The sequence below is a fragment of the Perca fluviatilis genome, chromosome 9 (genome assembly GCF_010015445.1).
Source record: "Perca fluviatilis chromosome 9, GENO_Pfluv_1.0, whole genome shotgun sequence".
In the NCBI taxonomy this organism is placed as follows: Eukaryota; Metazoa; Chordata; class Actinopteri; order Perciformes; family Percidae; genus Perca; species Perca fluviatilis.
In genome coordinates this window covers 4765614-4793013 of record NC_053120.1, presented here as the reverse complement: position 1 = coordinate 4793013, position 27400 = coordinate 4765614, and the positions used below count along the sequence as shown (strand labels likewise).

Below are 27400 nucleotides of genomic sequence, written 5' to 3'. Positions count from 1 at the left end.
CCCCCCCCCGACATCATATTATGGTCAGATTTATTCCGAGCTGATGGATGAACATTCCCCTGTATCACAAAGCGGATTCGTAAAATGTATTAGTGGTCAGACGATGTTTTAAGTCTGTTAATCCAGTTTAAACATCTGTTACTTTTTTCTACATGGAAACCGAGTCCCAGCATTCCTGTCTCTCGAGTGTGTGTTTGCAGTTAAAGTTAAATGAACGATTAGTGATTCAGACAATTGATGAGTTGTCGATTGATCCCGCTCTGGCCATCCGGACCCTCCTGTCAATCCGTAAGATGATAGAAAAAGCAGGAAAGAACGCAGCTAGATAGCACAAAATTATATTTTTAGGCTAGTATTTAATCTCTCTCCTTTCTCCATGGGAATAGAGAGCCGAAGTCCCGCCCCTTCCGGTGGACCTCATGGGACCTTAAGTCAGAAAAAATATGAATGGTAGTGAACGGGGAGAGGCAAATTATTTTTTGATCCCGTTTGAATTGAGCCATGGATTACACATATGATGTTCGTCAATTTAAAAGATAATTTTTCAACCGAAGAAAGTCTCAGTTAGCCGTAGGTTTGTCGTAGTACCGCTTAGTTTAGTGTGAAACCGTTCAGTGGACTACATCTCCCATCTCACACTAGCTACCTCACCTAGCTTGATGCTCGGTTTGCTCGTTAGCTAGCTAGCTTAGCTCTGTTCCACAAAACATGTAACGTTATCTTAACTGCTGTGTTTTATCCAGTCAAGTGTTTTCAGCAGAGAAGCAAAATAACGAGAGAGATCCTCTGCTCATTAGAGTAACGTTACATCCCCCGTACGATACACACAGACATCGGAGCTTCAGCCAGGCGTCATCCATGAAGTTTGTAGTCTTTATAATTACGTATTTTCACAGTCTTATACTTCAACAGTTTAACAATAAACGGAGACTTTCTTCGGTTGAAAAATAATGTTTTAAATTGACGAACATCATATTTGTAATCCATGGCTCAATTCAAACGGGATCAAAAAATTATTATTATCTCTCCATTGACTCTACTTCATACTTTTTTGAAAGATAAGGTCCCATGGACCGGAAGTAGAAGGGCGGGACTTCGGCTCTCTATTAGGGGTGGGACAAAATATCCACACGGCTTTAGATCGTCGTGCGATATGAGAATCGATACGCTGTCGCCAAATATCGACGGTCTAATGAATAAAATAAGGCGCTCTGAATAGATTGCCCTGCTCCCAGCGTGGCTACTTCACGGCTCAACACATGAACGAGGGGAACTTGAACGTAAGGTAACTAGCCGAAGAGGAAGAGGTTTTAAACGGGATGGGTTAGGCCCCAGCCATGTTTAAAGGCCCGGACGCACAGCGCCGACGGCCAGACATCGGCAGAAAAGGCAGTGGGGCTGATCAATCTCCCCAAATTGGTCAAAAAAGTTCCTCAGAACACACCGAAGAGACGAGACCTAATACGTCTCCATGGCAGCAGGCGGCGCTACTCTGTATTGTCGCCCAAAAATGAAAACCGGCAGCTGATTGGACGAACGCGTCACGTGGGGTCTGGCTGCTCCGGGAAATTCAAAGCCAGACTGTCATGGCGGCTCGTTCAGAATACGATCTCATATCGGACTGAAATAGTTCACCGAGAAACGTGTTTCTGAAAACATTTGAAGAGAGAAATAGGCCGTGCAGTTGCTGAGTCTGTCTTCATTTCAGATCAACAAAGGTCAGTTTAGAAGATTTTCCTGGTTAGCTCTCCACCAATCAGATGGGTCATTTGAGTGCCCGCCCCGCCGATTAGTGATGTCAGATTGGCCGAAATGAAGGCCAACGGGCGGACGACGGCAAGGAACACACCGAACAGACTCTGTCTGGACCCAGAGTTGCTCTATAGTTGTCATTTTAATTTACAGACTGAACTAACAGTTTGAACTTGGAGTGAATGAAGAGAGAAAACCTGCACTTACCTTTTTTTCACAGGCCTATATCAGACTATATCTATATCTATATCGTGATAGGGCTGTCTAGCAACATATTGATTATGGCAGAACGGCTGTATCGTGATATTATCTGTATCGTGAGCCGAGTATCGTATCGTGAGGTACCTTGTGATTATTATAATGAGGCGACGTCTTTAAATTGAACTCCCAGTACCAGTCAAAAGTTTGGACAAGCTTTCCCTTTCACTATTTTTTTTTTACATTTTATAGACAAAATAATCACCGGACAATTTTCACCACCAAAGCTGTCCCGTCCTAAACAATGACTGTTTACATGTACAACATATTTACATTTTTGCCCATATTCCTAAAAAAAAAAGTTAGGGGTGGGAATCACCAGAGGCCGCGCGATACGATATCATCACAATACTTATGTCACGATATGATATTATTGCGATTTCAAACATATTGAATTGAATATTCATTACCTTTTTTCCAACTTCAAATTTTTCCCAATTTTAAATTATGTGTGAAATATGTCTGTTTGTTCATCTCACTTCAATGTTATTGTTGCAAAATCAGATCGTCAAGCAGACAAACTGACCAACATATACAGTACAGGTCAAAAGTTTGGACACACTTTCTCATTCAATGCGTTTCCTTTTTATTTTCATGACTATTTACATTGTAGATTCTCACTGAAGGCATCAAAACTATGAATGAACACATATGGAATTATGTACTTAACAAAAAAGTGTGAAATAACTGAAAACATGTCTTATATTTTAGATTCCTCAAAGTAGCCACCCTTTGCTTTTTTATTAATAAGGGATAAACTTCCACTAATGAACCCTGACAAAGCACACCTGTGAAGGTAAAACCATTTCAGGTGACTACCTCATGAAGCTCATTGAGAGAACACCAAGGGTTTGCAGAGTTATCAAAAAAGCAAAGGGTGGCTACTTTGAAGAATCAAAAATATAAGACATGTTTTCAGTTATTTCACACTTTTTTGTTAAGTACATAATTCCATATGTGTTCATTCATAGTTTTGATGCCTTCAGTGAGAATCTACAATGTAAATAGTCATGAAAATAAAAAGGAAACTCATTGAATGAGGTGTGTCCAAACCTTTGGCCTGTACTGTATATAATAAAAGATCGATACTTGGCGTCGGTGTATCGATACAGTATTGCCACGAAAAATATTGCGATACTATGCTGTATCGTTTCCCCACCCCTAGTATTAGTGTGCTTGTAAACGCAGGTCAGATCCTGCAAGTCCAGGCTGGGGTGTAACCAGTCACCGGTCGTTTAGCCGCAGAACCAGGCCGACATGCAGGCAGGCAGGCGGCTTGTGTGACTCCAGTGTTCCCGCAGCCTCCCTTTTAGCCTGGCGCTCAAATCCCCCCTGACAGCCGTAGTGTGCGAAGGGGAAAAAGACATATTTCTGCCCAGAGAGGAGGGAGAGGAGTGGGGGATATGCTGCACGCTGTGTAACAGAGCGCTGGAAGTGATTTGGCTAAAAACAACACGTCATTATAGGCGCTTGCAGGGGCAAAGCAAACAGCTCGTATTTTAGAAGGCCGGCACGGGAGAGGAGAGGGCCGACAGCAAACCCCCCCCCCCCACCCCCCCCGAAGAGAAAGACGGGGCTATACGTGTGAGACGCGTTGTCATCCATCAGAGCCCAGTTTATCCAGTTTGTCCCGAAGAGGCCAGCCGAAGTGACCCCCTAGCCCGACACAGACTCCCAGCAGCTGGTCAGAAGATGGAGCGTGAAATCGGGCCCCCGCCCTGTGTATCCACATCCCCATAGTAACTGATTTATACGGTGTAGATACAGGCCTTTTATCGTCCGTCCCCAACAGGCCCCTGTTGGCGGGCGCAGGGCGGCCAGGTCCTCCAGGTTTGGCCGCCAGCCTCCGCCCTCGTCAGCGCCGCCATGTTTTGACATCTCTGTGTTTTTTTATGGCTTGGCTGCTCTGCTGTTTACCCCTCCAGCCGTTAGCCGTCTGGAACTCACACACTCGCTGTGGACGTCCAGCACTTGCAGCCGGGCAGATGAATATTACATTAACTTTTTATGAGCTTTTTTTTTTTTTGGTGCTGGGACTTGAGTGATTGGTCCGGTCCTTGGGGTCGGGTCGGGGGGGGTGGGGGGGGGATTTCCAGACAGATGTTTGGTGTCAGAGCTCCACCTGGTGGTGGTGGTGGTGGTGCTGCTGTTTTCTGGTTCCAGTCTCTCCCCCAGATGTTGAACCTGCTGCAGGGATTTGGTCAGATCTGGCTCTCAGTCTGTGTTCCAGTTCATCCCAAAGCTTTAGGTGGGGGGGGGGGGGGTGAGGAAGTCAGGGCTCTGTGCAGACCTAGTCAAGTTCTTCCGCACCAAACAGTTTCTTTATAGAGGCATTTCTTTAAGGGCTTTGTGCACGAGAGCATTACCCTTTAGAAACAGGCTGGAGTCAAACACAAAAAAAGTGAAAAAAGTGACAAAAAACATTGGAAAAAAGCGACAAAAACGTTGGAAAAAAGCGACAAAAAATTTGGAAAAAAGTGACAAAAAATTTGGAAAAAAGTGACAAAATTTGGAAAAAAGTGACAAAAAATTTGGGAAAAAGTGACAAACATTTTTGAATAAAGTGACAAAAATGTTGGAAAAAAGCGACAAAAACGTTGGAAAAAAATGACAAAAAATTTGGAATAAAGTGACAAAAACGTTGGAATAAAGTGACAAAAACGTTGGAAAAAAGTGACAAAAATCTTAGAAAAAAGTGACAAAAACATTGGAAAAAAGTGACAAAAATGTCGGGAAAAGTATGAAAGCGTCGACCAATTTTAGTTAAAAATGTTGACCCCGAAAAAAAAAGAAAGTTGCAGGTTGACAGGAAGACATCACAAGGGTTAGATGCTGCCCCCCGTCCACAGCAGGACATCGCTGAGCCAATACACCGACTATGGAGAAGCCGCTTATCCAACCACTCTTCAAAACAGCTGAACTATCCCTTTAGTAATTCTGTCTCATTATATCAGATTGTATAATTGTTTTCCATCTCTCTCTCTCTCTCTCTCTCGTCCCGTCAGCGTGTCGGAGCAGTTTGTCCCAGCAGACCGGCCCGTCAGCGCCTACGGCTTCCGCCCCGACGAGCCGTTGTTCTGCAGCTACAACACGGCCTCCCGGTAAACCGTGGAACCTCTCGCACGCCAACCCCCCCGTACACGTGTCGTGTCCCTGGTATCCACTGTGTGCTGCTGAACCTGTGTTTCAACCTCTCTTTATGCACCTTTCAACACTCTATAAGTCGTCACTGCAGAGGATTATCATCTCAACCGTTGATATATTGATCTGTTGATGAAGCGAGCAATCACAATTTTCTAGAATTTAGCACCAACATTAATTTTATGTGAATATACCGACAACAAGAAAAACTCCTGAAACAAGGAACTGCACGGGGAACAAGCAGCGTCTTATCCACAAAATCCTTAAAGGTGCCCCGCCACACACAACCGTTTTTATTTGCATTTTTTGAAATAAGTCAGGTCCATATGTGTGTGTGTGTGTGTTATGTGGTGAATGTGAAAATGAACTGCTACCTCCTCTGTCAGCTCTAGACACTGAAAAGAAATTAGCAGAGAAATCAGACCAATCACAGCAGCTGGTCAGTCTGACATCATGCTGCCTGAGCTCATTACTATTCATGAGCTCGCCCAGTTGCGCTGGGTAAAGGTGGTGATAGCCAGGCTCTCATTGGCTAGCTGTTAGCCAACCCAGAATCAAGCAGCTTAGCTCGTTGAATATTAATGAGAACTGGCAAAAATCGAGCAGAGTCTTCCTGCAGGCTTTAACCAAGACATTTTTTCCACAAAAAATGTTACAGAGTCTCATGGTAGAACTTCAGACATTACCACAAAGTGATGAAATACGTGTGGCAGGGCACCTTTAAGATTTCAAGTGGTGATAAGTATGTGACTTATTGATCGTGTAGATCAATAAGTACATGTAGTCCTTCAAACTTTCAACCTTACAATCCTTTAAACTTTAAATATGTACTATACTATATATTAAGGTCAGTCTTAGATGTACTTTTACTTTTATTCAGACAGATTTTGTAAATGTCTTTCCTGTTTTGCTTAAGGGATGCTGTGCAGCAAAGCTTGATTTTCTTTTAATAGTTTTGGGCTAAACTAGGCAGCTGTTGGTTTAACACTGAACTGCTTTGTGTCTGATTTCACGGTCACGTTTGACACAACCGAATGTTTTAGTTTTCACCACAGTCTGCCTCGTGTGATCACTCATCAACTCTGTTAACAGCAAACAGCAGAATGAAGGAGTGCGTTTTGAAAGTCTGGTGGTATTCTATGTTTGGCTGAAGACGTAAATCTTTAAAAACTCTTTCATTTATTAACCCTCCTGTTGTCCTCTGGTCAAATATGACCCATATTCAAAAACTTTCTATATCAGAAATGTGGGTTTCTTTCAACCAAATTTTCTAAAATAGTAACTTGGATGGTTCCCTACAGCGCTCTTCACAGGTACAATAAATGAGCAGTTTAATACTTTTTATTGAATTTGGGTGTTTTATTCAATTTATAGCATTTGAGAAAAAAAAATCATAAAAGAATGTTGAAAAAAGTGACAAAAAAAAAGTCAGAAAAAGCTTCTTAAATGTGGGGAAAAAAACTCAAAAACATCAAAAAGGAAAAAGTGACAAAAAAACATAGGAAGAAGTGACAAATACACTTGAATAAAAGTGTCGAAAAAGACGACCAAAAACATTGGAAAAAAAAAACAAAAAAACATTTTAATTTAAAATTTGGACGGAGAACAACAAAAAGGTGCATGGAAGACGGGAAGACAACACAAGGGTTAAAAAAAGTGCTTCTGTATTTTCCAATGGCCGATTAATCCACACACACACACACACACACACACACACACACACACACACACACACACAGGAAGCTGTGTAAAATTCAGGCGTTGGATTAAGATGTCATTTCTCTTTATTTCTGTGAATGTAATTTAAGAAGAATGTTGAGCCTTTATTGTCTTATCTTGAAAAACGTGTCTTTTATATATATATATATATATATATATATATATATATATATGAGTCATTTATTCAGATTCTTCATCTTGTCCTTGATGAGCCTGCAGCACTGCTGACATACGACATCTTTCAACCAAATGGACGGCATGCCATTGTAGTCAAACTCTGTTTAGTACTTAATGTGTCACAGATGTTGGATTACTTGCAGGTTTTAGATTTTTTTTTCTCCACTCAGTGTGTCTGCGATCGGTTACAAAAAATAAAACCGTAAATAATCAAAGCCTGGTGCTGTATTTGTGTTTTATTGGCAAATAAAACCATTAGTTTGGGTTGTTTTCCCAACGTTGAAAGCAGAGAGTGGAGAGTTCACGTAGACTTTTATTTTATTATTCATATCTCCACACAATGTTGCGCTGGCGCTGTAAACTGTCCCACTAACCACGGCGCAGGTAGAAAGCAGCAGGTGTTCAGCCCTCGGACCGGTCTCCACGGCAACCGCATCGTCCCTCGACGGAAGCTGGTTCCCGTTACGGCGCGCGATGCAACATGGAGGTACTGTAAAGGCACTTTACTGAGCTTTACTTCTTCACTTTCCTTCTAAAACAATCACATTAAGGAGACACAATGTGCGTAAGCTTTAACATGGAAGCTGTGTTTATCAAGGTCTAATATATTAAAATATCTGTTGAAGTGATTTCTAAACTATCTTAAACTCGCTAATTTAAAAAAAATATTTTGTGCCACTGAGGAGGCATTCCTTCGTAGTAAAGAAAGAGTTCAACATTTTGGGGAATTAATCCCTTTGCTGTATTTTCCATTAGATGTTCAGATTAGAGCTGCAATTAATCGATTAGCTGTCAACTATTTTTGATAATCCATTAAACAGTTTTGAAGGTAAATTCTCTGATGTCAGCTTTGTTAAATGTGAATATTGTTCTAGTGTCTTCTCTCCTCTGCGACAGGAAACTGAATATCTTTGAGTTGGGGACAAAACAAGACATTTTTCACCATTTCCTGACTTTTTAGAGACCAAACAACTCGAAAATAATCGTGAGTTGCAGCCCTAGTTCAGATGTGTTTCACTCATGTCTGTGTGTTCAGTATACAGAGCTGGAGTCAGGACGTGCTTAGCTTAGCTTAGCATAGCATAGCACAAAGACTGGAAGCAGGTGGAAACTGCTAGCTCAGTCTTGCACGTGTCTAGAACGCATACAGATACTACGGAAGAGGATTAGGGCCACACGTGAACATTTTCTTTGAGTTCTGAGTTTAAAGTCAGAATTCTGACACATTTTTCCCCATGTGGCCCTTATCCTCTTCTGTAAAATACCCGATGCCGATGTCCAATAAAATGCCTATGCTACATAATTTAAGGTTTTTTCATTTTAATTTTTACTTTTATTTTCTTATTATCTGACTTTGTTCTTTGACTTTTTCTTTCTGATGGCATGCATTCTCCTTTTATTGCTGTTTATGTATGGATTCTGTATTGAGTCATCGGTTTCCTAATGGGTGAAGCGTTTTGAAAAAAAGTTTAGAGTCTCTTTGAAATGCTCGAGGCAGACAGAACCGGTACAGAATGGACAGTTGCTTCAGGCGTTTTAACCTTCGTGTTGTCTTCCCGTTGACCTGCAACTGTGTTTTACTGGCTCTGTCAACATTTTGTTGTTCTTTTTCTACACTTTGACGTTTTTGTCGAATTTTTATTCCAATTATTTTGTCACTTTCTTTCGATTTTTTTTTTTGCTGTTTTTTTTATGATGTTTTTGTCACCTTTGACGATGTGTTTTTTTGTCACTTTTCTCCGATTTGTCACTTTTTTTCAGCGTTTTAAAAAAGATTTATGTTTTTGTCAATTTTTTTATTTATTTTTTTCTGCGTTTTTGTAGCTTTTTCCAACATTTGTCACTTTATTTCAACATTCTTTTGTCACACTTCTGTTATAGAAAGTTTTTGTAAACAGGTCAGATTTGACCCGAGGACAACAGGCATTTTAATTAAAGTACACCTACCAACAGCTCTACGTCTCCCTAACTAACACGTTGGGTCAGGTTTGTTTAATTCGTACACAAACGGAAAAGTAAAAACGCCAGTTTGTGGGTTTTAGCGGGAGTTGCGTGCTGGAACTATTTTCTTGACGATTTTGATCTACTTGTAATTTACAAGTATTTCCATTTCCTGCAACTTCATACTTCTACTTCCCATCTCAAAAGGGAAATGTTTTTACTCCACTATGTTCATCTGACAGCTATAGTTGTTACCTTTCAGATTTGGATTTTGCTTGTTAAACATGTGATCGGTTTATAAAATATGATGCATTGCAATATACTGTCTCACACCGTCACACTGAAAAGAAGAGCAATATTGCAGAATGATTACTTTTACTGTTGATCCTTTTAAGCTGGTAATACTTTTACTAAAGTAAAATGTCTAACTCAGGACTTTTATTTGTGTTGTATCTGCGTATCTGCGGTTTAGCCGAGAAAATAGTTCCAACAGGATGCTCTCTTTTAAAACTCTGCATTTTTACATTTCTGTTCTAATTAATGTTTACGACACGTTTTTGAGGTGTCAGTAGGTGTATTTTACTTTGGACAGAGCATGTCCTGACTCCAGGCTTTATGCTAAGCTAAGCTAAGCATGTCCTGACTCCAGGCTTTATGCTAAGCTAAGCTAAGCATGTCCTGACTCCAGGCTTTATGCTAAGCTAAGCTAAGCATGTCCTGACTCCAGGCTTTATGCTAAGCTAAGCTAAGCATGTCCTGACTCCAGGCTTTATGCTAAGCTAAGCTAAGAACGTCCTGACTCCAGCTCCCATACAGACTGATACCAATCCTTACATCCTACTCTCAGAAAGAAAGCAAATTAAAAGTATTTTCAAAAATGTCTAAAAACTATTCCTTCAAAAATAAAATGCACAAGCTTTCTACTGTTAAATGCAAATTTCCAGAAACTTCTTCACAATCTTTTGTAAAAACATTTTGGTGCTGAAATAGTTTTAGTGTTAAAAACAAATCACTGAATGACACCGACACTGCTGATATATTGATGTGTGTAAATGAAAGCATAAATAATTCACCATAGTTATCATGCATATGTTTGTTTTTAAAGTTCATGGAAGCTTTTGTGAATCCTTCTCAGGACGGAGTGCCTTCGGTTCAACAAATGTTTCTGGCTCCAGGACGGCTCGTGGCTCCCGGCCGCTCTTCGTCTCGCTGAAACGAACAGCGACGAAGCGCTCGTGATGGTTCGTGATGCTTCATTCCTCCGAGGCTTTAGGAACGCCGTCGGGGTAGCGCTGCACCAGCTCCTCCACCTCGATCACCTCCATCACCAGGTCACGGATCTGCTTGATGCAGTCGGGCGGCGCTTCAGGGCGGGACGGGTTCACGTACTCAGCGGGCGCAGCGGTTGGAGCGGCTGCTGCCTCCACAGACGGCTCGGCGCTCGCCTCGGTGTCTCCGGCGCTCGCGGCTTCGGTCTGGACCAGAGGAGACGGCTCGGCGCTCGCGGCTTCGGTCTGGACCGGAGGAGACGGCTCGGCGCTTGTGGCTTCGGTCTGGACCCGAGGAGACAGCTCGGCGCTCGCCTCAGTGTCCCCGGTGCTCACAGTTTCTGTCTGGACCGGAGGAGACGGCTCGGCGCTCGCGTTCTCATCCTCTGCTGCATCGTCGGAGCTCTCCGGTGATTTACTGATGTCGGCGGCGTCCTCCAAGACGTCAGAAGTCGTTGAGACTTTGTCCTCCTCGCTGCTCTGCGTCGTTTCCACTCCCTCCAGGGACTCCACATCCGACGGGGCCGACTCGCTTCCTACGGACACGTCCAGAGAGCTTGGGCCCGAGACGTTCACTGGTTCTGCCTCCTGGAGACTCCGGTCTACGCTGATGTCTGCAGGTGGGAGCGCGGGCGTTTGACCACCAGAGGGAGCCGCTGGCTTGATTTCTGAGCGCTCGCGGTGCGTCTCCTCTTCACCGCTGGATGCAGTTTGGGCCCCAGTGCCTCCTGCTGAAGAGCTCCCCGGTTCCTTCGCGGCGTCGGGACTTGGCACGGGCGCTTCGGTCTGTGCCGCTGCCGCTTCTACGTCTGCGGCCGTTTCTGTGGTTTCTCCCTCTTTTGGAGGGTCTGTGCTCTGCATCGGAGGCTCAGCTGCCGTCTCGACAGAGATCGCTTCCTCTTGGATCACAGTCTCTGCAGCGGTTTCTACGTTCACTTCCTGCGTCTCGCTCTGGTTGGTCGAATCTCCAAACGCCGGCGGCTCGAGTGCAACAGGGGCGGCTGCTTCTGCCTTCACAGTTTGGTCGACTTCTGGCGCTTCGGGTGGCGTTGCCTCTGCCTCCGCGCTGACAGCAGCGCTCTGAGCTACCAATATTTGTTCGACCTTCTGCAGAGGGGTCTCAAAGACGGTCTCGTCACCGTTCTCCGCCCCCGTCGGCTCGTCCTTCGGGGGACTGGACGGATGACCGTTGAACGCGAGAGGAGACCTGGACTCAGAGGAGGTTTTAGAGGGGGAGGCGAGCGCCATGGCGGGGCTGCCCGGCGTGGACGAGACGCTGGAGCGGCTGGACTGACTGAGCAGGTCCCTGCTGTCCGTGAACAGGTTGTACTTCTTCAGGCTCGCCGCCTCCTTCACCACTGCAGGAGGAAACGGGACGCATTAGAGGGAGTAGGGCTGGGCCATATGGAGAAAATCAAATATCACAATACTTTTGACCAAATACCTCGATAGCGATACCGCAACCATATTGTAGTGTTGACTATTGGTGCTTTCACATAATATTTACACAATAAGATTTTAGATAAATAATCATCGGTAATGTGGATATAATGACTAAGTGGGTAAAGGTGAATAATAGAACAGTTACAGCAGTCTGGTAAGTTCAGAAAATGACATCACTTTACTGTAATGCAGCCTTTAAAACCAGGAGAAGACACTTATGTCATATCACGATATCAGGATACCCAAAATCTAACTAGCACGTCAAATAAGCCTTCAAGAAACTCTAAAACTGGAACTATATCGCCAGGTTAACCCCTTGTGTTTTAACCCCTTGTGTTTTAACTGTTTTTATGTCTTGTGTAAAGCACTTTGAATCGCATTGCTGCTGAATTGTGCTATAGAAATAAAGTTGCCTTGCCTTGCCTTGTGTTGTCTTTCCGTCGACCGTGCAACTTTTTATTTTTCTGGGTCAAAATGTACACTTTTTTTTCACCATTGTGGTCGTCTTTTCCGTCACTTCTTACCGATGTTTTTCTCAAATTTTTTTCTGCGCTTTTTTTGAAGCTATTTCCGACATTTTTGTCACTCTTTTCAACTTTCTTTTATCATTTTGTTTTTCTTAAAACGCTATAAAATTAAATAAAGCACCCAAATTCAGTGATCTTTTATACCTGTGAACTGTAATGGTTGTATGGAACCATCCACGTTATTATTTTGACAATTTGGTTGAAAGAAACCCAAATTTGTGATATAGAAACGTTTGGAATATGGGTCAGATTAGAGGACAACAGGAGGATTAAAAAAACTGATTAATTGCAGCCCTATTTGTTTTTTGTTTTTACAGAAATTGAACTGACATGACGTTCCAGGAGATGGCGCTGTGCTGCAATGTTTTCACATCGGACACTAAAGTAGCTTGAAGATTAAACATTGTTGCCATTCTTAAACCAGGCATTTTATTTATTTTATGTATTAAAGATTCTAAATCCTTTATTAATCCCACAGTGGCAATAAATAAGCAATAAATAAATATAAGTATGTTGAGAAAATAGTAAAATATATTAAAATATATGGGTCAAATTTGAAACCCATTTTCAAAAAGTTTCTATATCAGAAATTTGGGTTTCTTTCAACCAAAGTGCCCAAAAACATAACGTGGATGGTTCCCTACAACGCTCTTCACAAGTAAAATAAAAGATCATGTCGCTACTTTCATTGAATTTGGGTGTTTTATTAAATTTTATACCATTTGAAAAAGAAAATGATAAAAGAACATTGGAAAAAAAGTGTCAAAAATTCCAGAAAAAGTTTCAGAAACGCAGCGAAAAACATCAATAAAGCACCGAAAAAAATCTACAAAAACACCGTAAAAAAAGACAAAAAGGCAGGGAAAAGTGACTAATGTCAAAAAAAAACAACTACAATTTTGACCCAGAAAAACTAAAAGTTGAAGAAGGTCGACAGGAAGACGACCCGACGGTTAACAGTACTGCACCGTCACATGTTCTACTGCACGGTTTACCTGTCCTGGTGTGTGTTTTGTATGTAATGTATTTGTAGCTACATATAGGGAAAATCAAATATCACGATATTTTTGACCAAATACCTCGATATCGATACCGCAACGATATTGTAGTGTTGACTATTGGTGCTTTATTATATGAGATATAATGAGATTTTTGATGAATAATCATCAGTAATGTGGATATAATGACTAAGTGGGTAAGGGTGAATAATATAAACAGTTACAACAGTCTGGTAAGTTCAGAAAATGACATCACTTTACTGTAATGCAGCCTTTAAAACCAGGAAAAGACAACACTTACCATATCACGATATCCAAAATCTAAGACGATATCTAGTCTCATATCACGATATCGATATAATATCGATATATTGCCCAGCTCTAGCTACATACCTGTGAAACATTATATCTGGTCCTGACTAAAACTACCGTCAAACTAAATATATGAAAACTGACACTGTGTGTGTGTGTGTGTGTGTGTGTGTGTGTTTGTGTGTGTGTGTGTGTGTGTGTGTGTGTGTGTGTGTGTGTGTGTGTGTGTGTGTGTGTGTGTGTGTGTGTGTGTGTGTGTGTGTGTGTGTGTGTGTGTGTGTGTGTGTGTCGTACCTTTGGTGACCTCTCTGTCCAGGGATTGCAGGAGGACGCTCTCATAAACGTTCTCGACGTGGATGAAGTTGGAGTGGTCGGCATCGATGAACTGTTCAAGACCCTGAAGCTCCTAACACACACACACACACACACACACACACACACACACACACACACACAGTGTCAGTTTTCATAAGAATAAGCTTTAAAAGGTCCCATGGCATGAACGTTTCACTTTATGACGTTTTTTTAACATTAATATGAGTTCCCCCAGCCTGCCTATGGTCCCCCAGTGGCTAGAAATGGTGATAGGTGTAAACCGAGCCCTGGGTATCCTGCTCTGCCTTTGAGAAAATGAAAGCTCAGATGGACCAATCAGGAATCTTCTCCTTATGAGGTCATAAGGAGCAAGGTTACCTCCCCTTTCTCTGCTTTGCCCGCCCAGAGAATTTGGCCCACCCATGAGAGAGAGAGAGACATCATGGCTTTCAAACGAGAAAAGTGGCAGTTGGTCAAGGCCACAACCCCACCCTCCACCTTGCCCCCCCCTCTCTCCTCAATAGCTACAGACACAGAAATGGCACATCCTAAGGAAAGCTCATTGTGGGACTGGCTCTAGTGGCTGTAATTCTGCACCAAGGCTGGATTTCAGGAAATAGACTTCAGATACAGTATTAGGGGACCACTAAGGTCTATATAAAAGAGACTTCAGATACAGTATTAGGGGACCACTAAGGTCTATATAAAAGAGACTTCAGATACAGTATTAGGGGACCACTAAGGTCTATATAAAAGAGACTTCAGATACAGTATTAGGGGACTACTAAGGTCTATATAAAAGAGACTTCAGATACAGTATTAGGGGACCACTAAGGCCTATATAAAAGAGACTTCAGATACAGTATTAGGGGACCACTAAGGTCTATATAAAAGAGACTTCAGATACAGTATTAGGGGACCACTAAGGTCTACAAAAGAGATTTCAGATACAGTATTAGGGGACCACTAAGGTCTATATAAAAGAAACTTCAGATACAGTATTAGGGGACCACTAAGGCCTATATAAAAGAGACTTCAGATACAGTATTAGGGGACCACTAAGGTCTATATAAAAGAGACTTCAGATACAGTATTAGGGGACCACTAAGGTCTATATAAAAGAGACTTCAGATACAGTATTAGGGGACCACTAAGGTCTATATAAAAGAGACTTCAGATACAGTATTAGGGGACCACTAAGGTCTATATAAAAGAGACTTCAGATACAGTATTAGGGGACCACTAAGGTCTATATAAAAGAGACTTCAGATACAGTATTGGGGGACCACTAAGGTCTATATAAAAGAGACTTCAGATACAGTATTGGGGGACCACTAAGGTCTATATAAAAGAGACTTCAGATACAGTATTAGGGGACCACTAAGGTCTATATAAAAGAGACTTCAGATACAGTATTAGGGGACCACTAAGGTCTCTATAAAAGCAGCCAAAGAGCACCATGTCATGGGACCTTTAAGAATAATGGGAGTCTAAGAAGTTGGGGGGTGTGTGTGTGTGTGTGTGTGTGTGTGTGTGTGTGTGTGTGTGTGTGTGTGTGTGTGTGTGTGTGTGTGTGTGTGTGTGTGTGTGTGTATGTGTGTATGTTGTGTGTGTGTCTTACAGTTTTGCAGGTGGGGGCCAGGTTCTTCTTGATGAAGGGCAGAGTGATGAGTACAAGAGCCTCCCTGGAGATCCTCTTCCTCACCGTGCTGCTGTCGTAATCATATTGCTGCGGGACACAAAGAGGACAGACAGGACATAAAGAGGACAGACGGGACACAGAGAGGACAGACGGGACACAGAGAGGACAGACGGGACACAAAGAGGACAGACGGGACACAAAGAGGACAGACGGGACTCATCACTTCCTCTCCAGAAAGGCTTCTTCTAGTTTTGTATATTACTTCTCTCAGGTATGAGAACATGTCAACACCAGTTCTAAGTCTCTCGCTGCTTATCTCTCTCTCTCTCTCTCTCTCTCTCTCTCTCTCTCTCTCTCTCTCTCTCTCTCTCTCTCTCTCTCTCTCTCTCTCTAACACCAATCTGACCTTCAGCACTCTGTGTTTGGCCTTCTCGATGGCGGAGCCGGGGTCGTCCGGGTTGTCCTCGACGGCTTTGTGGAGCAGCTGCTCAAACGTGTACGCTGCGTTCTCGGCCAGCTGGGAAAACACAACGCCAACCAACCATCAGACACTTTAGCTTTAACACTACTCAGCAGCTGGGAATCCCATCAGCGAAATATCCGATTCATCATGTCAGGTGTTTTCACTGACGGGCCGAGTCAGCGTATTGAAGGACCATCACACACACACACACACACACACACACACACACACACACACACACACACACACACACACACACACACACACACACACACACACACACACACACACACACACACACACACACACACACACACGTCATAAATGTTTTTTTTTAATAAAATATGACTCAGACAGAAAATTCCTCCCCCGAGTCTGTCTGGGCAGGAAGAAGACGAGAGTGAATAAAAGTGTGTCAGTGGTGGTAGAAGTATTCACGTGCTTTACTGCAACTTTAAGTACCAAAACAACATTACAAGTACTGTTTCTTATAATCCTACTTAACCCTCGTGTCGTCTTCCCGTTGACTGTGCAACTTTTACATTTTCTGGGTCAAAATGTAAACTTTTGGACGTCTTTTGAGACACTTTTGTTGCTTTTCCACCAATGTGTTTGTCACTTTTTCCAGCACCTTTTTGACATTTTTGTGTGTTTTTTTTCCCCCCACGTTTTTGATGCTTTTCCCGACATTTTAGTAACTTTTTTCAACGTTCTTTTATTTTAATTTTTTTTTCAAATGCTATGAAATTGAATAAAACTTGTGAAGAGCCATCCGCGTTATTTCTTTAGAAAATGTGGTTGAAAGAACCCCAAATTTCTGCACTCTATTGTGGATATATCTTCTCTTATCTTTGATTTTTGTGTGAAATATTGGATAATTTGACCTCTCCGGGGCTAAAATCAATCACTAAATGTGTCATCATGTGTGTGTGTGTGAGTGTGTGTGTGTGTACCTGCTGCAGGTCGATCTGAGCGCTGTGGATCACCCCCGTGATGTTGGAGACCCCGAACCTCTGCTGCAGCTGCTGCAGTTTCTCCTGCAGAGAGCCGATCTTCTGGTAGCAGCTCAGCAGGTCTGGTCTCGCCATGCCAGCGAGAGCCTGACACAGAGAGAGAGAGAGAGAGAGAGAGAGAGAGAGAGAGAGAGAGAGAGAGATAAAAGAACAGATGTACATTAATTAATTCATAGTCATACGTTCATCGCTGCTCATTAATGAGCTTAACAGAGAGAGGAACAAAGGAGTGCTTCTACCTGCTATATCTGCACAGAGGAAACAGAATGAAGGGAAATGATGGACTAACCTCCTTCAGTCCCTCGCTGTCGGCCAGCAGCGGGACGTCCTGACACAGCCGGTCCATCGTGCGTTCGCTCAGCTGCCGTCCCTCCTGGAAACCCGAGCTGACCGGCTCCATCAGCTCCTCCAGCACCGAGGCCAGGTAGGGCTGCACGCGCTCCGAGCACAGCTGCTCCGCCGGCGCCCACACTTTGGCTGGAGGGACAAATCAAAAGGCTGAAACTGGTATCGATATCGGAGCAACTCTAAGGGTCCTGTCTCACACCTGGCGCAGCACAAAGCAAAGCAAAGCCTGACGCAAGTGTCTTTGCTAGTTTAAGACCGACCCAGTTGTCAATTTCCCGTCCAGCTCCCACGTCGTTTAAATAGCAAATGCACATTTGCCACATTGCATAGCAAATGCCATCTGTGCGCCCATGTGCGTGCTGGTCTTACAGGGAGGTGTGTTCAGGTGCATTCTGGGCGTGCTGGTCTTACAGGGAGGTGTGTTCAGGTGCATTCTGGGCGTGCTGGTCTTACAGGGAGGTGTGTTCAGGTGCATTCTGGGCGTGCTGGTCTTACAGGGAGGTGTGTTCAGGTGCATTCTGGGCGTGCTGGTCTTACAGGGAGGTGTGTTCAGGTGCATTCTGGGAGTATTGCTATCTTGAGGCAGCGGGAAGTGATCGCGCCATTGACCAACAAAAACCTGGTCTAAAGTCAATAACGCAGCATTTCATTGTTATTTTAACAGAGCATTAGTAAAATGCTCCTAGGCTCGTGCACAGCGCGCACACACTATACTTGTTACACACACAGGGACACACAGCAGCACACACACACACACACATGCAGAAGATTACAAACAACAATATTAGGGTGTAAATCCTCCATCATAACAGCAATGCTCCAAGGTCCAAACGCACCTGGCTTTTAAAGGGAATGGGAGATGATCTCTGATTGGTTGATTGCATGTTACGCCCAAAACACACCTCTGATTAATGAAGACACTAAGAACAACCCTTTAGAACCAGGCGCCCGGCGCACAGACACTTTATTACTGCCGTCAAACTACCAAAAGTGGATTCGTACACGCCCTGAACACACCTGCACCAGGCGCTCACATCGTTAAAATAGGGCCCTCAGCGTTACCTCGGACTTTTTCCTCCAGCTGCCGTCTGGAGCTGAGGATGTGGTCCATTTCGGAGTGGATGAGCACCTCCTGCTGCCGGACCGACGTTCGACATTCCTCCTTCAGCGCCGAGAGTCCCTCCAGCAGATGCTCCTGGACCAGGACGTACGCCGCCTCCACCGTCTGGGAACAACCACCAAAATAAAAGTCAATTCTGTCCCAAGTTTTCATCCGTCTTCATTTCTTACTGCTCGACAAAATGAAGTCTCTCCACGTGAAGATTCACAGTTAGAGCGACCGTAGGATGCAGAGAGAGTGCAAGTACATCATTCCATATGTGTTCATTCATAGTTTTGATGACTTCAGTGAGAATCTACAATGTAAATAGTCATGAAAATAAAAAAGGAAACACATTGAATGAGAAGGTGTGTCCAAACTTTTGGCCTGTACTGTACATTTACATGGAATTTTCAAATGTTCTTCATGTTGCCAATTTCCAAATGAAAGGCGCTACTTTTCATTTGCGGCGACGAGGAAACGGCAGCGTCATCGGTCATAAAAGGACACAACGTATGAAGTAAGTAACTTTATGAAAACCGGAAGTAATGATTGTTTTATGAGAGGGTGGAGCTGGGGAGGATGACAGGGCAAGGCAGCTTAATTTGTACAGCACATTTCAGCAACAGGGCAATTCAAAGTGCTCTACGTAAAAACAATTACAATACAAGAATAAAAGTTACAGTGCAGTATAAGAAATTAAACATTAAAGAGCAGTTAAAAATATAAAAGCAGATAAAATAGAAGATTTTATGGTGCTAGAATGGGACAATGTATAAGCCTCTAATCCACCTTCCTCCTTCCATGTTCCCAGAACAGGCCGGTCCCACCGGTCGAATTTTAATTCTCTTCATATGTTTATATAGATTGTCATACAGTTTCAACAATGCAACTTCAGTATAAAGAAATTAACAATTATTTAAAGAAAGGCCACATCAAAAAGAAGAGAGTTGACCTGCAGTTTTCTGGGAGTTTGTTCCAGATATGTGGAGCATAAAAACTGAACGCTGCTTCCCCCTGTTTAGTTCTGACTCTGGGGACAGGAAGTAGACCTGTCCCAGACCACCTTAGAGGTCTGGGTGGGTCATAGTGTAGCAGCAGATCAGAAATGTATTTTGGACCTAAACCGGGTTGTTTATGGCTGCAATGGCGCTGCGCTAAGCTAAATGCTAAAGAGGGAAAGTTGCAGATTTTCAACCCTTCTGCAGCGAGTCATCCAGCGGAGATTTACCGGTGGTTAAACGCAGACCTCCTGGGTCCTGGCGCCGTTCAGCTGCATGTACGGCGGAACAGAACATCAGCAAACTTTACCCTAACTTACCAGCTAACGCTAGCTACCAGCTAACCCTAGCTACCAGCTAACGCTAGCTACCAGCTAACCCTAGCTACCAGCTAACCCTAGCTACCAGCTAACGCTAGCGCTGAACAAGACATTTTTAGGCGACCAAAATGTTCCAGTTAACTTTGACGAAGTGAAAACACACACTGAGAGGGTCAAAATGTAATATTAAAACAGGTTGAGGTCTATTTTAATGTCCACAGTGTTAGCATGGTTAGCATTGCTAAGCCTCTGTCCTAAAGCATCCCCTGCTTTATCGTCTGTTTTAAAATAAACGGGACCATTATTTACTAAATGAACATCATGCTGTGTTGAAGAAGACTTGGAACTAGCGATTAAACCATAAACTCATTATGAAAATGTTTACTGAGGTAATAAATCAAGTGAGAAGTCGGCTCATTTTCTCATAGACTTCTATAGACACAGAAGTCTTTGGAGTCGCCCCCTGCTGGTCGTTACAGAGAACGCAGCTTTAAGGAGCGTCAGCGTTGGCTTCACTTCTCAGACCCGAAAGCTTGGTCCGTTATTTTTAACAGTGTATGATCGAGAGGGTGACTCACAGCGAACCAGACTCTCCTCTTCTCCGTCTTCTTGGCTTTGAGGCGAGGCAGCAGGTCGACCACAAGAGACGGCAGCAGCTGCTCCATCACCTCGTTGGCCATCACCTACACACACACACACACACACACACACACACACACACACACACACACACACACACACACACACACACACACACACACACACACACACACACACACACACACACACACACACACGATCAAATAACATAAGTCTGACAACTGTTGTTTCTGCTGCTCAACATTTCATTAATTTCTCTCGTCTCAGATCTGACGTGTGTGTGTGTGTGTGTGTGTGTGTGTGTGTGTGTGTGTGTGAGTGAGTCAGAGAGAAGCTATGTGCAAGAAGAAACAAATGCCAGTGAGTGCAATCAAAGTGTACTTTGGTATATATTTTAACTACATGTGTAGGAACTGCACACTTTGAGCAGAGAAAACAGGAAATGTCTGACTTATTGCTAAAACAAATTGTGTGTGTGTGTGTTGTGTGTGTGTGTGTGTGTGTGTGTGTGTGTGTGTGTGTGTGTGTGTGTGTGTGTGTGTGTGTGTGTTTCCTGCAGCGAGTCACACTTCCTTTCACCTCTGACTAATTGTGACTAAACACAATGTGAGCAAACAACACAATGGAGCATTTACACCGTCAACACGTGGGAGGATTCCTGCTCGGCTTTAAAGAGAACAGAGAGGAAAACAGCAGGAAGCAGAGCAGAGAGCACGGGGATGAAGGAGGAGGAGGAGGAGGAGGAGGAGGAGGAGGAGGAGGAGGAGGAAAAAGAGAGTAAGGAGGACAGTCTAATACCCCTTTTCCACCAAGGCAGAGCTGGTGCTGGTTCGGAGCCAGAGCCTAGTTTCAAATCGGTTCATTGTTTTTCACCGAAGAACCAGCTCCGAACCGGTAAAAGTGGTTCTTAAGTAGATCAGACGTATACAGTGACGTAAGACCTGGCTCTGTGCCGGCTCTTTAGCCTGTGGGAAAGCAAACCGGTTCTTAGGAGGCTCGTCAGTCGAACCAACTCCGAACCGGCACTGGCTCTAGCTCTGAACCAGCACCTGGTTCTTGTTGGTGGAAAAGGGGAACGAGTGAACAACAGCTGCTCTCCTCAGGGTTGTCTCTGCTGATTAAAGCACACAGAGTGAGAGGGATGCAAATGAGCCGTTGAATCTGATTGGTAGATGGCCTGCCATCCTTCCATTAGGCAAATACACCGCAGTCGGAAAACAGAAAACACTGGAAGCCTTTGTTTTGGTCTCCGAGCTCAGTGTATAGACTGGAAATTAAACCATGACAATGGGGCTTTAATCCTCCGGTTGTCCTCGTTCTCAAAACGTCTATATCAGAAATATGGGTTTCTTTTTAACCAAATTACTCCAAATATTAAGTACAGTTGCAAGTACTCGATTAATACTTTCATTTAAATGTGGGTATTCAATTTTATAGCATTTCAAATAATGTAAATGGTGTTCAAAACCGGACTAAATTTTGATTCCCCACCAACATACATTCCTCTAATATTAGTCAAAATCATTCATCATTTCAAAATCAGGTCTAATCTCCTATGAATGAGATTTATTGATCATGAATTCCAAACATACGTGTACAAATATTGGTAATAAGTTGGTGTTAGTGAAAAATAGCTTCGAAAACGTGAAAAAAAAGTGACAAAAACATTGAAAGAAGTGACAAAAACGTGTCAGAGAACTCAGATTGGACAGATAGTCTAGCTAGCGGTCTGGATTTACCCTGCAGAGATCTGAGGAGCAGTTAGACAGACAGACAGACGGACAGACAGATGGTCTAGCTAGCTGTCTGGATTTACCCTGCAGAGATCTGAGGAGCAGTTAACCACAAGGGGACGGGACATCCTGCAGGATTTCCTGCGGCACCGGAGCAATCCCGGAAGTGGAACGTCGTGGATATAGACTAGTGCCGATGTAACTCCTACTGAGGATGTAGATGAAGTATAAAGCGGGACGTACCCTGACATCACTTCCTATCAGCATGCCCCAGGCCTCGTACTGGTCTCTGTCCTGTCGGTAGAGCTGGATGGCTTTGAGGAAGGCCTGCACTTCACACGTCTTCTTCTTCAGGAAGTCTGACAGAGAGGGAGGAGATGGAGGGATTCAATCAAATACACACACACACACACACACACACACACACACACACACACACACACAATCACACACAAACACGCAGTACGGCACACACACACACACACACACACACACACACACACACACACACACACAAAAGGGCACACACCATCATACACAATATGAAAACACACACATACACACCGTATCCACACACAAACAAATCATTATACCACACAGACACACACATCACAACACACACACACACACACACAGTGACACACACACACAATCACACACGGGCACACACATGCACAATCTCACACACACAATCACACACGGGGACACACATGCACAATCACACACATGCACGCATAATCACACACACACACACACAATCACATACACCCCCCCCCCTCCAGATAAAGTCTCCGTGTCTTTATTCCGACTGTGTGAACTAAACGTAACTCTCGGTCGAACCGCTCGGCTGCACAGAGACGAGACGTTCCGCTTCAACGCGATTACAATGAAGGTCTCAACATCTCGCCACCACGGCGCGGCTGGTGTGGCGAGCCTGTTGCCGTGGCAACTGTCGAAAGTGGTTCACATGACCCTAACAACAAGCAACCTCCTGTAAATCTCTCACACACACACTGAGCTGTGATCGGTTTCAGTTACACGATGACGACGATGATAGAGTTCAGAGTCCAACGGGCCTCGTTAGGGATCTACTGACATACGAATGGTTGTCGTTTTTTAATCGACACGACACGACGTGGCATCATGACTTCGCGTAAACATACACGCCACTTCCTTAAGCCAAGTGGCGTGTTATCTGGACGCATTTGGAGCTGTCTGCGTGTCCAGCTGATAGTTTGGGTTTAAAGGCGCTGACACACCAAGGAGATAATCGGCCGTCTGACAGTCTGGCGAGGTCGGTGACTCGAGTCTGTTCGGTGTGTCCCGTGCCGTCGTCAGTCTGGGGGCGCCGTCGGCGTTCATTTTGGCCGACCTGACGCGTTCGGTCGGCGGCAGGGCAGTCGGGACTCACCCGGAAATGGCGAGCGGGATGAGGTGACTAGAGTCTCTCAAAATCTGATGAAGATCTGTTTAAACTGACCTTTGTTGAGCTGAAATGAAGACAAATTCAGCAACTGCAACACACACACACACACAGACACACACACACACACACACACACACACACACACACACACACACACACACACAACAGACACACAGACACACAGACACAACACACACACACACACACACACACACACACACACACACACACACACACACACACACACACACACACACACACACACACACACACACACAAGTCTGTTTCACTATCTTTGTGGGGACCCCTCATTGACATAATGCATTCCCTAGTCCCTTAACCTCACCTTAACCATCACAACTAAATGCCTAACCTTAACCCTTACCCTCACCTTAACCATCACAACTAAATGCCTAACCTTAACCCTTACCCTCACCTTAACCATCACAACTAAATGCCTAACCTTAACCCTTACCCTCACCTTAACCATCACAACTAAATGCCTAACCTTAACCCTTACCTAACTAACCTAATCACCACTAAATGCCTAACCTTAACCCTTACCCTCACCTTAACCATCACCACTAAATGCCTAACCTTAACCCTTACCCTCACCTTAACCATCACCACTAAATGCCTAACCTTAACCCTTACCCTAACCTTAACCATCACAACTAAATGCCTAACCTTAACCCTTACCCTCACCTTAACCATCACAACTAAATGCCTAACCTTAACCCTTACCCTCACCTTAACCATGCACAACTAAATGCCTAACCTTAACCTCTTACCCTCACCTTAACCATCACAACTAAATGCCTAACCTTAACCTCATACCCTCACCTTAACCATCACAACCAAATGCCTAACCTTAACCCTTACCCTAACCCTAACCATCACAACAAATACGCCTAACCTTAACCCTTACCCTCACCTTAACCATCACAACTAAATGCCTAACCTTAACCCTCTACCCTCACCTTAACCATCACAACTAAATGCCTAACCCTAACCCCACCCTAACCTTAACCATCACAACTAAATGCCTAACCTTAACCCTTACCCTAACCTTAACCATCACAACTAAATGCCTAACCTTAACCCTTACCCTCACCTTAACCATCACAACTAAATGCCTAACCTTAACCCTTACCCTAACCTTAACCATCACCACTAAATGCCAAACCTTAACCCTTACCCTCACCTTAACCATCACCACTAAATGTCTAACATTAACCCTTACCCTAACCTTAACCATCACCACTAAATGTCTAACATTAACCCTTACCCTAACCTTAACCATAACCTAATTCTAACCCTAATCCTAAAACCAAGTCTTAACCCTCAAACAGCCCTTTAAACTTGTGGGTCCAGCACTTTGGTCCCCACAAGGCTGTGCAGACCCCACAAGTATACTGTATTCTCCGTTTTTTGGACCTCAAGAATATAGTAAAACAGGGACACACACACACACACACACACACACACACACACACACACACACACACACACACACACACACACACACACACACACACACACACACACACACACACACACACACACACACACACACACACACACACACACACACACAGCCTATTTCTCTCCATAATGTTTCCAGAAACATGTTTCGGTGAACTATTTTAGTACAACATGAAATCGTATTCTGAACGAGCCGCCATGACAGTCTGGCTTTGAATTTCCGGAGAAAACAAACCCATGTGACGCGTTCGTCCAATCAGCTGCCGGTTTTCATTTCTCGGGCAACAACACAGAGTAGTGCCGCCTGCTGCTATGGAGACGTATTACGTTTCTCCAGTCGGTGTCTCCTCAGTGTGTCCCGGGGCAGACTTTTGGACCTCGGGGACCCGACTGATCATCTCGACTGATCAGCTCGACTGGCTTTTCTGTCGACCTTCTGGTTGTTGCGTACTGGCTTTAAGAAAAGAACAACGGGACGGCTGGATTTAGGAAACGTGACACGCGGGACACGATCCCTGGTCTCCTGGGTGAGGGTCCTGTGTTTGACCCCATCCACCCAACCTCCCTGTGCGGATTTTCGGCCATTCATACTACTCGCTACGGTGTAAATTGACACGCAATCGCAAGGTAATGTACAGTACAGGCCAAAAGTTTGGACACATCTTCTCATTCAATGTGTTTCCTTTTTATTTTCATGACTATTTACATTGTAGATTCTCACTGAAGGCATCAAAACTATGAATGAACACATATGGAATTATGTACTTAACAAAAAAGTGTGAAATAACTGAAAACATGTCTTATATTTTAGATTCTTCAAAGTAGCCACCCTTTGCTTTTTTATTAATAAGGGAAAAAATTCCACTAATTAGCCCTGACAAAGCACACCTGTGAAGGTAAAACCATTTCAGGTGACTACCTCATGAAGCTCATTGAGAGAACACCAAGGGTTTGCAGAGTTATCAAAAAAGCAAAGGGTGGCTACTTTGAGGAATCTAAAATATAAGACATGTTTTCATTTATTTCACACTTTTTTGTTAAGGACATAATTCCATATGTGTTCATTCATAGTTTTGATGCCTTCAGTGAGAATCTACAATGTAAATAGTCATGAAAATAAAGAAACACATTGAATGAGATGGTGTGTCCAAACTTTTGGCCTGTACTGTAAGTCAATGGAGGCCAAACGGCGTTGATAAACACGCCAACAATGGCATACGAACTGGCGCGTCATAGATAACACCACTTCATGAGATCAGGGAGGAAAGAGGATCTCTTCCGGCAGCGCCTCACCTTGGTTCTGGTGTCGGATGCAGTCCGACAGGATGGAGAGGAAGAGGGCTTGTCGGTCCTGCTGTCTGAAGCAGAAGTACGAGTCTGTCCGGTAGGGCAGACGCAGGTAGACGGGGAACTGTCCCGGCATGCCCGCCAGAGGAGGACCAAAGTCCTCCTTCACATCTGGAACAGAAGACAGAAACACACGTGGAGATCAGCACCACTGTAAACCAAGGGGGGGGGCTAAGCTTCGCTTCAGAACTGGAACCTCCTATGGCGCCATTTTGATGCTACAACAATATCACCTCCTGTTAGCATCCCATTGACTCCCATTTATTCTGGCGTCACTTTGACAGCGAATAACTTTACATCTGAAGAGTTTTGGACGATAAATTGAATTGGAAATTACACATAGTTTATATTAAGAGTAAAGTTTGTAAAAGCATTGGGGTTTTGTATAAAGTTAAAGATGTTTTAGATTATTCAACGTTGCTTATGTTGTACAATTCCCTAATACTTCCATATTTTGGATACTGCATAGAAGTTTGGGGTAATACATACACTACTAACACAAAACCTCTGTTTTTGTTACAGAAAAAAACATTAAGGATTATCAATAAAACAGGCTACAGAGAACACACTAATAGTTTATTTATAAAATCTGGACTTCTAAAATTCAAAGACTTGGTTGATTTGAAGATTTTGATTTTTATGTGGAAAGCTAAGCAAAGAGTTTTGCCTATGGTTTTACAAAATGTATTTACTCCTGTATCAGAGGAAGATGGCCATAGAAGGCAATATCATTTTAAAACTCTTTTCGCACGTACTACACAAAAACAGAGGCGTTTGTCCATATATGGAGTTAAACTGTGGAACACATTGGACTATGAACTGAAGTGCTGCGATACTGTTTGTAAATTTAAGAATTTGCATAAGAAAAAAATACAGGAATGTTACAAGAAAAAAGATGACTAATATGCTTAAAATGATGATAATTACATGTAAAGATAGGTAGTACTGATAATTTTTGGTGTTTGGGGTGAGGATTGGGGTCGATCCACTCTTGAAGTAGCTGTTTTTTTGTTTGTTTGTTTTTTTGTTTTTTTTGTTTTGTTTTGTTTGTTTGATGTGCACAAATAAGTGA

General features: G+C 43.6%; 2 protein-coding genes across 2 annotated transcripts in view; one reads left to right on the top strand and one right to left on the bottom strand.

Moving 5' to 3' along the window:
* kifap3a (kinesin-associated protein 3a) overlaps positions 1 to 5553 on the top strand; it is a 57458-nt gene extending 51905 nt beyond the window's left edge. Inside the window, 1 exon segment of the mRNA XM_039812522.1 lies at positions 5016 to 5553. Coding sequence (XP_039668456.1) covers positions 5016 to 5115 — 100 coding nt within the window. The 3' untranslated portion in view covers positions 5116 to 5553.
* Positions 5554 to 8862: 3309 nt separating this feature from the next.
* The window catches only part of niban1a (niban apoptosis regulator 1a), a 69497-nt gene continuing 50959 nt past the window's right edge, over positions 8863 to 27400 (bottom strand). Inside the window, exons 5-14 of the mRNA XM_039812507.1 lie at positions 26275 to 26439; positions 22314 to 22429; positions 20316 to 20420; positions 18380 to 18542; positions 17259 to 17446; positions 16910 to 17056; positions 15900 to 16010; positions 15473 to 15580; positions 13831 to 13942; positions 8863 to 11614 (exon numbers count right to left, since the gene is read on the bottom strand). Coding sequence (XP_039668441.1) covers positions 10242 to 11614; positions 13831 to 13942; positions 15473 to 15580; positions 15900 to 16010; positions 16910 to 17056; positions 17259 to 17446; positions 18380 to 18542; positions 20316 to 20420; positions 22314 to 22429; positions 26275 to 26439 — 2588 coding nt within the window. The 3' untranslated portion in view covers positions 8863 to 10241. The remainder of the gene's footprint in view (positions 11615 to 13830; positions 13943 to 15472; positions 15581 to 15899; positions 16011 to 16909; positions 17057 to 17258; positions 17447 to 18379; positions 18543 to 20315; positions 20421 to 22313; positions 22430 to 26274; positions 26440 to 27400) is intronic.